Genomic DNA, 11437 nt, shown 5'->3' on the forward strand with positions numbered 1-11437 from the left:
AGATAGTAGATATAGAACTTAATAATTTATAAAACTCGATAATTTGTTTATACTAGTATTAGAGGAAGAATTAAAGTAGAATTCTTCGATTAATAAGGCGATTATGAGGGAAGAAGAGAATAATATTCTTTAATCGATAAGGCTATTATTTCTATATTGATTAAAACGATTGCTAAGAGTAGTAATAAGATAATTTTAATAAGGGATGACCTTCGTCGTCTAATAATTATGGAATCTCTTTCTTAATTATATCTACTAATTCTTTAGCTATTAAAAGTTCTCTTTCTTTCTTAATATAAACTTTATTAATTTATAGATAATCTTATAAACTAATAATAACGTTTTTATTAAGAATCTCGAAGTTCTCTTTAATATATAAGATAAAGTCGTTAATAAAGACGTTAGAGAGTATATTAAATTTATATATTTTATATTATTATATCCTTTAACGATATTTACGATTTTCTTTTCGAGCTTTCTCTTCGATATCTGTTTTAGACATTTAGCTTTCTATAATTTCGCTTTATTTTAAGCTTTTTATAATTATAGATAAAGAGTTATATAGCTATTTTAATATTCATTTTAATATATATTATATATTAATATAATGTAAAGCTTAATAGTATTTAATATTTTCTAGATATTTTCTCTACTAAATAGGAGTCGTAGAAATTATAGAAATTATAGTTTTATTTAATCGAATTATTATAATAAGCGAAATCGATTAAGTAATATAGAATCGTGTGAAGTACCGCAGCGATATTAAGATAAACTTTCTTTAAGAGTATAGCCTTACTAATCTATATACTAGTATTAAAGTATATTAATTAATATTAATAAATATCTAGATATATAATTACTACTATAATAAGATCTATTATTAAATATAATAGTCTTAATAATATTTAAGAAAGAAGAATTATATATATAGAGAAGGCCTTTATATATTAATAACTAGGCCGAATAAGTACTAGTAATAGCGAGAAGTACTTAGCTCTATCTAAACTCTTATCTTAATATATCTAGAACTTTTAATATCGATCTTCGTACTTTTATATAATAATATTATACTCGAAAACTAAATATATAAATTTTTAAATTTCTTTTAATTCGAATTATTAAAAGTTTTTAGACTTCGCTATTATATAGAGAAAGAATATTACTATAAGATATAGAGAGATTAATATTTAAAGTTTAAAGATATTTCGTCGTTATCGCTATAGAGAAAGTTGAGTATCTAAGTATTTCTAATATATTTTATATTTATATAAGCTTATTCTAAGCGCATTAATCGCGTTAATATTATTTAAAATATATATATTATAATTTCTTTAATTTCTAAGCGAAGTATATTCGAGTTAATATATATTTCTATAGAGATAATATCTTAAGTATTTAACTTTTTAATTAAGAGTAATATAACGAATCTATCTTAATAATTTCTTAATCTAATTTATTATATAATCTTTTAATAATATTAAATATAATATACTATTATTTAAGATTTTTTTAATAAAAATTAATCGATTAAAGATAGATATTATAAATATTAGCGAAGATTATAATTTTAAATTAATTTATATAATAATAATAAGCTATTTAATTTTAATAAAAGACTTAAATACTTAATTAGCAATCTCGATAGATTTATTTATCTCGCGATTAACTTTAAAAAATTATATAATAACTATAGAAAAATTATTAAAAGTCGCGAATTTTATATTTCGATTAATTATTATAGATATTTTATATAAAATAATAGTTAATATAGCGATTTTAGAGTTTTCTACTTAAACTCTAAAAAAGAAATATATTATAATAAGCTTATAATATAATTAATTCTCGAAGCGAGATACGAGTATAGAGCTAATTATAGATATCTCGACTAGTCGTAAGTTTAAATTATTAAGACTAGTCTTATAACTAATTATTTTACTAATTAGAAGATCTAGATTCTATATTTTCTTAATATTATCTCTCGTCGTAGATTATTATTTATATATAAATAAATAATTATTTTTAAAGTTATATTCATAGTAGTTATATCTAATAGAAATTAAGGGCGTCGACGAGGTACGCGCGATATATATATATATAGACGAATTAAAGCTATTATTTCTAGATAGTAGCTATAATATATATAATTCATAAATAGTTACATACGTAGATGCGGAGAGTATACTAAGAAAAGGCTAAATTTAATATATTCTATTAATTGAAATAATAATTAGATAAGATCTTTCTAATTGATGCGTGATTAAAAGGTCGGCCGCACGAGTATACACGGTGGAGTTAAATTGTGGTTGACTCCCTAGTCTGAAACCCCCTTATGTACGACTGGTGTAGGGCCAGATATCTACCATGGCCAAGACCCACTAGTGTTGTTGGCTAGGCAACCCCTGAATTCTGAGACTAGTCGGATGCCAGCGCCCACACACCTTGATACAGAATTTCTTCAGCCTGAAAAAAGGGGCACCGAGTTGAAAAGGAAATGTAGAAGAAAAAAGATAGAAGATAGCGCTTGGAGTAAAAATTGATACTGATGGAGTGATGGTACATACTTTGGATCAGCCTACTGCTTTAAGGGGTGGATGTGCATTCGCGGGACGGATTTATCGGATTTAAAGATGCTGGTAGGGCAGTACTGGAACAGTGGAAATGCACTTTTCGATTCTTTCACCACCATCTCCGTCTGCTCTAATTCTCACTCTCCACAATGGTCGGCTGTAAAGATCGCCATAATCCTGCTCATACTCCAAACAGTCCGCCGTCGCTGCCATTGTCCCTGGCTGCGCAGAATGCAAGCACAACCTCCTGGTTAGACGCGCTCCCTCAGACCTTTTCACCTTCTACTACCGTCTCTCACTCCCAACCCCACTCCACCTCCACCTCCACCCCACATAGTTCAACGGCCCACGACGCGCCTTATTTCCTCAGAACTACTCGGCCAAATTCTGCCAAGCCCACTCACCCTTCCACCACTACATCCTCATCAAAACGCAAAGCTCTCGCAGATATCCGAATCTCCACCCCTCGCAAATCCGCCAGACTGAATCAAAGGCAATCGATCCCGAGACGAAACATGCCTCAATCGCCATTGAAGACAAAAGACGTCGAGGCAAAGGCGAAGGAAGGAGAGGAAAGTGGCATGGTCACAAGAGCGCGATCGCAGGCAAAGGTCTCTTCGGCTGTATCTAGTGACAAGGAGAATGGCGGCACAGTACGAAGCGCTGGGATTGAAGCACAAGTGATACCTTTATTCTCAGAACCATCAGCTCGGCCGGGCTCTCCACTCAAGAGCAAGTCCTCATCGAGCCGACCTGGATCTCCTACAAAGTCTACAAAGGCGCCAGCATCCATGACCACAAGAGAACGTCTTATTCTCCTCAACCCTCCCGTCAGCTTCTTTCCGCGCGTGTACTTTGGCCAGCTGGGAAATAAGATGCCACCTGCAGTGAAGATTCTTTGGGTGAATCACATAGAATCCGATGGCGAGGGTACCATCCCTGAAGCGCTCAAGGTTCGTCACACAAGCTTCCACATTCGTGCTGATGCTTATGCATTCTACGAACCTAGGCACGAATCCCTCAACAGACCCCAAACAAATCGAAACCAAAGGTTCCAAAGATGTGTTTCTCAGACAACACTCGATACAAACCCGGCGAGTATGACAGAATCTGGATTGCCATCACGGATGTTTTGATAAACGCGGATAGATATCGGCATGAGGGTTATCATGAATCGCATTGGATCTCGTACGTGGTCAGCCCCATGCTGAATTTGGTCAGCAAGTTGGAGTGCTTCAACAAGGATGGGAAGCGAATCAAAGCGCTGGATATGTAAGTCTCGTCTCACCTGGTCTTCGTACTTCTGACTGACCAATTTCGACTTACAGACAGACCGTTGCCATTGATCCTCCTTCCCTATGCTCATATTCCCCGAGTACACAGTTCAAAGATCTCGATAAACGCATCGACTGCGCGTTTGGTCTCGATCTTCCGACTGATCAGACCCTTACCCTTCAACGTGGAGTGTACGCAATGAAAGGCGCCATGGATAGCATCAACCAGACTTCAAGCTTTGTCAACTTCACTCCTATGTTCGCTAACTTCGAGGTGAAGCGCAAAAACACGAACATAGATCCGCTCATCCAATTGGCGGCCTGGATCTCCGCCGAGTTCGAGAAACGCAAGGTCGAAGATTACAGCTTGGATATGCCGGTGCTCGTCATCGAGATCGAGGGGGATGAATGGGGTCTACATATCGTGTATGTAGATAGGGAGATGGTCAAGGATAAAGGCTACGGTCTCCGGTTCGTGGGACCTATATCTTTAGGCGACACCAAATCGTTGGAGGGTGGCTTCAAGCTTCTAGATGGACTATGTCGGTGTGCGGACTGGGGCGTTGGAAGCTACAAGGATTGGTTCGAGAAGCAGATCCTTCAGAAGTATATCTATTAGGGAACTGCACTGGTTGAGTTATTAATCGAAGCAGCTGCATTTCGCCTTATCCGAGGCCTCAAAGTCAATTTGCTGATAATAGTAAAAATCTCTCAGGCTTTGCTCCCATTACGCGCACCCTTGACTACTGCTGTAGATTCTCATATGTAATCCAACTCAGAGGCTTCAACGGGATCCTCGCTCTTTGAAAAGGTGCCAAATTCTCACCTTTCTCCGTCCCCAACTCCTTCGCGTTATGACAATGACCTCAGCACCCACGACTTAACACACGTATTGATGCCTGCACATACTGCACCAGCCACCCTTTACCCTCTACTCTGCTCTACCCCTAAAGAGGGTACTCGGGGTGGAACATCCAAGCACGCTGACCAGCATAGCCAACCTGGCGTCGACATATAACAATCAAGGGCGGTGGAAAGAGGCCGAAGAGTTGCAAGTGCAAGTCATGGAGACGAGTGAGAGGGTACTCGGGGTGGAACATCCAGACACGCTGAGCAGCATAGCCAACCTGGCGTTGACGTGATGCGCGCCCCAGTACATTTCGATCTTTCCCTTTCTACGTTGTTCTTGTACGTAGATAGAAGGGAGATCTCGTGAGGGAGTCGATGGTATTAGTAGCTGTCTTCAAGGCTAGAGGAGATATAATATCAAATAATCTAATTTCAACGTCTACAGCTCGTTAAAACTTCTTCCACTAATCTAGTCTCAGTAATTCAGACTCGCTTAGCGGGGTACCCTATGGCCAGCCTTACACTCGTTCCTCGCTTCGAGGGCTAATTATATCGTAAACTTATTATAGTATATCCTCTCTCTAGAGTTTAAGTAGAAAACTATAAAATCGCTATATTAATCGTTATTTTATATAAGATATTTATAATAATTAATCGAAATATAAAATTCGCGACTTTTAACGATTTTTTTATAATTATTATATACTTTTTTAAAGTTAATCGTAGAATAAATAAATTTATTAAGATTGCTAATTAAGTATTTAAGTCTTTTATTAAAATTAAATAGCTTATTATTATTATATAAACTAATTTAAAATTATAATCTCCGCTAATACTTATAATATTTCTTTTTAATTAATTAATTTTTATTAAAAAAACTTTAAATAATAGTATATTATATTTAATATTATTAAAAGATTATATAATAAATTAAATTAAGAAATTATCTAAATAGATTTATTATATTACTCTTAATTAGAAAATTAAATATTTAAAATACGCTTTTTATAGAAATATATATTAACTTAAATATACTTTATTTAAAAGTTAAAGAAATTATAATATATATATTTTAAATAATATTAACGCGATTAATATATCTAAAACGAGTTTATATAAATATAAAATATATTAGAAATACTTAGATACTCAACTTTCTCTATAGCGATAACGACGAAATATCTTTAAACTTTAGATATTAATCTCTCTATATCTTATAGTAATATTCTTTCTCTATATAATAATAAAATCTAAAAACTTTTAATAATTTAAATTGAAAGAAATTTAAAAATTTATATATTTAATTCCCCGCGTACAGAAGTACTATAAGGCGATTTTATAGAATTCTAAAAAACGAGTACTTATAGCGGATTAAACTCTTTCTTACTCTTATTAAAATAAAATTTTAGATATCGCGAAAGTGTAGAGAAGTAGAGTAGTTACTATAACTCTAATAGTATTTTATATATAAAGTACTCTGTTAGTAATATCAAGCTTTATAACTAATACTTAGTATCTATATATACGCAGGGATAAATATTACATATCGGGCAATATATCAAAAAAATAAGTCTTGACAGGGTTTCCTGCTCAGACCCACTGCGTGGGGCCTTTCTGAGACTACCACTAATCCTTCAGGTTAGTCTCGACGACTTCAATCGATACTTCAGAGGAGAGATCCGCCACAGTACGCTTCTGCTTGATAGATCTGTAGTGATGGGATCGGATCTCAGCGGTGTACGAGATAACATCGTCGTCGTAATCATGCTCGTCTATGGCGGCGTACATTTGAGAGCCGAGTACGCTTGTATCGAAATCACCACATAGCTAGTCCTCTTGACGAATTCGTCCTGCCACATAGGAGCATGCAAGGTGCCTTCTTGCCCACGTTGTCTTAAGGAAGCCGTCTCCCTATACAGGAATAGCACCTCTTGATTGGCTAGAAGATCAGCTAGGGTCTCAGTCCGAGCCTCGTCCTCGCGCTGGTCCTGGGCGGCCGCAGCAGGCTGGGTATCGTCCTTTTCGCGTTGCTTTTGGGCAGCAGACTGGGCCTTTTCCTTCTTGCGCTGCTCCTGGGCAAGGGGCTGTCGTTGGGCCTTTTGACTATTTGCGATATTTGCTACTGATTTGGATAAGATGCTTATACTACAGTACGAAACCCTACTCCCTATGTCCCGTGCCAAGTATCCTAGAAGATTTTGAATTTAGGGTTAGGGCTAAGACGCTAAATTGCCTTTTAGGCACGCGATGGTGTTAGGGTTAGAGTCAGGACATAAGATCTCCCGCTCCGCAAGCGAATCTTTCCGGCAACAGCAGACGACAGACGACAAGATAATTTGCCAATTGATAACCACTTGTTGATAATCTTGAATCATGTTTAGCCGCTCACCATCCAAGCTCCTCAGGGTGATCGCCCAATCTAGAAGTCTCACCCAAGCGTCAGCCAGTCTGAGAACTTCTCCGGGAGGCGTGGCGCAGCAGGTGCAATGCGATGTTGAAGGAGCGCCATACTACTCGGTCATGATATCCCGAAATGTCGGCTGTGCTCTAGCAGGTCAGGACCTAGGCCCAAAGACTGCAAAAGTGGACCTCCTTTTCTACGGCGGCCGCCATTTGGCTCGTGGTATACAATCCCGTACAGCTGAGCCTGACTGGCTGGATGCTAATCGTTAGTCAGACAAACTCCCACAGTCCCCACGTTTGACCTTGACGCCGGAGGTAGCACTCCTCATTGATCGCTTTGGCGGTGTGGAGCTGCCGGCCATGCTTTTCCATGGCGGTGACTCCGTGGAAGGCTCTGCCATTACGCTCAAGGGAACCGAGGGAGGTAAGCTGGCCTAAATCCGACTACCCTACCAGACTACTGATGCGTTCACCGAAGAGGAGATGTGGGGATACACGGCTCAGGGGGTTGATTATTTTAGCAAGGCGCTCAAAGACATGAGATAGAAGGCGAAATCAGCTCTGTACCCGCTAGGTACTTGCAATTAACCACTAGCTGAAGAGTTACGCTTCAAATATTGAGTACACAAGATGCTTCCAACATCACAGACGAAATAAATGGTCTCAGGTTCTGCGAGACCACTTCAGTTGACCTCCAAGTTATGTGTCTAGCTTCATCCCTAGATAAGACTCGCAGCCTGCGCTGAGTGTAGTATCCGTCATCGATTCTCGATAAATCTCCGCCAAGCTGTAGGCTCCATCTTGCCCTCAGCGATATCACCGTGCGCTCGCGTAGTGGCGTCATTTTTGACTGTCCGATGGGGGTTTGTTTTCATCCTCAATAAGACTTGCTGCCTGTGTCAAGTCGACAGTTGTAGCAGCCGTCATGCATGCTCGATATACATCCGCCACTGCTGCATGATCCATGTTGCCCTCGGCGATTTGACCGTGAGCTTGTGTAATAGAGTCATTGGCTTCTGCCCGGTACGGATCTCGTTGTAAGGCCTTGCCGTTCTGTAATAGGAACAAGTTGGCCGCTAATAGCGCTGTTCGCTTGTTCCCATTGAGGAATGGGTGATTTTTGATAAGCGCGCAGCTCTGAACGGCTGCAAGTGTGGCTAAATCGTTCTCCTTTGAATAGTGTTGGTGATTGCTTGGAGAGTAGATCGCGGACTCCAGCATGGCCTCACTGTGAACAAAGCTCGCCCCCTTCTCAACGAGTTTGTTAAGCGCCTTCACCTGGTAGGGTTTCAAGAAACGAAGTACGAGTGCCATACTGCCGTCTCACTCTTCACAGACTTTGAGCTATGAGTGAAATGTAGTACAGTTGAATGGAAAATAAATATCTGGTAAGGTGTTGTAAAAGTTAAGAACCGAGAAATAAGAATCTGGATCTAGGAGGGTGGGAGCAGGTATGGTGTAAAAGATGTTGATTATTCTATGTGCCTGCAGGGCAGACAACTTGACTGCGGACAGTCCCCCTCCGACAGTCCCCCGTCCATACTAATGCAGCCTACCGGCTATACCCGCAGCCACCCGGCTTAATATAGGCCTTGATATAGTGAATATCTGACTGGTGGGTGTATTGTCGATATTTCTTTTATTCCACGATATAAATATCTAAATAGAATATTATATCTTAACGAGTAAGGGAGATCTTATAATATAGATTTTTAGCGATGACTTTTATTATAATTTTAGAAAGGCTATAAATTTAAATCTATGAAAATTCTATATTATTAATAGTAGTCTCTACGAGAGCTTTATAATATCTCTAAGAAGGCTCTATAAGACTCTATTTAGATCTAAATAGAGATATTTAACTATTAAGCGTAGATATTCTTAGAATTAAACTTTTTTAGCTAAGTTACTAATATATATTTAATTATCTATAAAGTTATTTAATATTAATCTTCTTATCGAGCTCGATTTAGTTATAACGATATTCTAGAAAGAAGATAAGTAAGTAACTTATTACTAATACTCTTATATATATTAGCGAGTTTTAATATATATAGCTAATAATACGACTTAGTAATAGATATTTATAATATAAGCTCTTCGTCTACTATTATTATACTATTTCTAAGTTATTTATAATAAACTCTAACTATTATATCGTTGTCGTAAACGACTACTTCGAAATTAATAAAGTAAAAGGATTTCATTTAAATTTAAAGTTTTTTATAATATAATATATAGGGCTAGCGCGATATCTTATTTAAATTAGATAAGATCTAAAGCTTAATATATAAATCGTACGCGAAAGACTATATTAGTATAAACGAGAGACTATTAAAGAGAGACTATTCGTAATTAAGTTATAAAGTAGATATATATAATATTAAGCTTACGCTAGACTCGATTTAAAGAAGATCTTAGCGTATCGTAATAATATATTTATAAAAAAAAACGTTCTTATAATTATATCTCTAAATAGCTATATTAAATATACGTCGTCTATATATATATATATATCTATTCTTAGTATATAGTCTTTATATTTTTATTTATTAGATATAATTAAATAAAGAAATAAGAGTAAGAAGAGAGATAAAAGGCGAGATAGAAATTATTAAAATCGATATAGATATAATATTAATATAGACGAGTAAAGATTTATAAATTAAATTTATAATTATTTTTTAAATTAGAGCTATTAAGTAAGTAGATAAACGATCTTTAATAAGCGAACTTTAATAAACGATATTTGAATTTCTTACGTTTTTATAATTATAAGACTTAATTTAAAAATTCTTTATTTATCTAAAAGCTTATATTTTATTCTATAATTTAAAAAAGAAATTTGAAAACTTTAATAGAAAATAAAAATGTTATTCTAAAATTAAATAATATATATCTATTTTTTAATTAGAGCTATTCGGCTATCGAGCGAACTTTAATAAGTAATATTTAAATTTCTTACGCTTTAATAATTATAAGACTAAATTTAAAAATTCTTTTTTTATCTAAAAGCTTATATTTCGTTCTATAATTAAAAAAGAAATTTTAAAATTTTAATAGAAAACGAAAAAGTTATTCTATATATTAATAACGTATATCTATTTTTTTAATAAAGCGTAGATCTATCGAGTTTATAATTGACTATATATATAAGTTTAAGATTTTTAAGCTTAGTTCTTTCTTATTCTATTTTATATACTAATATATTAAATAAGATAACTAAGATATTAAATTATATAGATAGAAGAAAGATATTAAATAATAGATAAATATCTCTATTAAGATACGCTAGACTCGAATAGATAAGAGAGCTAAGTAATATATTAAGAATATAGAATACGCTTATAATATTACTTCTTCTCTTTATAAAATTATATTTTATAATTAATAATTAAGATAATAGAAAAATAGATATATATATACTTAACGTCTAAAAAATAATAAAAGTAGTAAAGAAATAATCGTATTCGAGATTCTTAATATAATATCTTTTTTTATAAAAGATATTAGAAATAATAATAACTCTTTTTATTTATATTATAGAGATATCGCTAGTTATAATTTAAACGCGTATAGAGAGACTAGTCGAGAGAACATTAATATAATAAATATATTATCGAATATTTATAAACGATTCTTATAATAAAGTACTTTATCTTATATAAAGTACTTATTAAGAGTAATTTCTTAAAACTTATTCTTATTTTTAACGATAGCGTTACGAATTTTTATATAATATTTATTCTTCTTATTAGCCCTTACTATCTTATAATAAATAGAATTATTATTTATATATATATCGATATATTCGCTATTTAATTTTTATTAATCGAGAATAAGAATTATTTAATACTATTAATATAATTATTCGTTTTTAAAACTAATTAATTCATATTTAATTATATTAATAAATACGTTTATCTTAATATTTTAAGACTTAAATTAAGTAATAATCTTTATATTAAACTATAATAATATATCTAAATATAAAATCTATCGTTAACTAAGATTTCTTTTCTTAATAAAATATATAAGTTCTTTATAATCGATAAAGATTTTAATAAAAACGTTTTTATTTTTAAACTCGAGATATTAATATTCTATATAGCGAATAATTACTAATAGTTTCTTATCGAAAATTTAATAATTATACTCGATAAGACTTAAGAGTTAAATTCTTATTATAAAATACTAGCGAGTAAAGTACTTCTTTATTATTATATTAAAAAAAAAATTATTAATATAGTTAAAAGAGTAAGTCTCTAAGATAACTTTCTTTATTTTATTAAATTAATATAGAATAGAAGCTTTAGTAATAGCGACTTTTAGAAAATAAAAGAT

General features: G+C 33.7%; 3 protein-coding genes across 3 annotated transcripts; 1 reads left to right on the forward strand and 2 right to left on the reverse strand.

The window, feature by feature from the left end:
* Positions 1-3082: 3082 nt before the first annotated feature.
* Positions 3083-4460, forward strand: HO133_000030 (uncharacterized protein; the record flags this gene model as incomplete). Its single annotated transcript, XM_037290970.1, has 3 exons — positions 3083-3520; positions 3577-3839; positions 3944-4460. 3 exons carry the CDS (start codon positions 3083-3085, stop codon positions 4458-4460), a joined length of 1218 nt encoding a protein of 405 aa, XP_037157844.1.
* Positions 4461-6316: 1856 nt separating this feature from the next.
* On the reverse strand, positions 6317-7494 carry HO133_000031 (uncharacterized protein; the record flags this gene model as incomplete). The annotated part of the gene is given in 3 exon segments (XM_037290971.1): positions 6317-6517; positions 6532-6809; positions 7389-7494. 3 exon segments carry the CDS (start codon positions 7492-7494, stop codon positions 6317-6319), a joined length of 585 nt encoding a protein of 194 aa, XP_037157845.1.
* A 439-nt stretch (positions 7495-7933) lies between these two features.
* HO133_000032 (uncharacterized protein) lies at positions 7934-8407 on the reverse strand (the record flags this gene model as incomplete). The annotated part of the gene is made up of 1 exon (XM_037290972.1): positions 7934-8407. One exon carries the CDS (start codon positions 8405-8407, stop codon positions 7934-7936), a length of 474 nt encoding a protein of 157 aa, XP_037157846.1.
* Between the last annotated feature and the right edge of the window lie 3030 nt (positions 8408-11437).

Source organism: Letharia lupina, assembly GCF_014066315.1.
Source record: "Letharia lupina isolate WasteWater1 chromosome Unknown contig_1, whole genome shotgun sequence".
Lineage (NCBI taxonomy): Eukaryota > Fungi > Ascomycota > Lecanoromycetes > Lecanorales > Parmeliaceae > Letharia > Letharia lupina.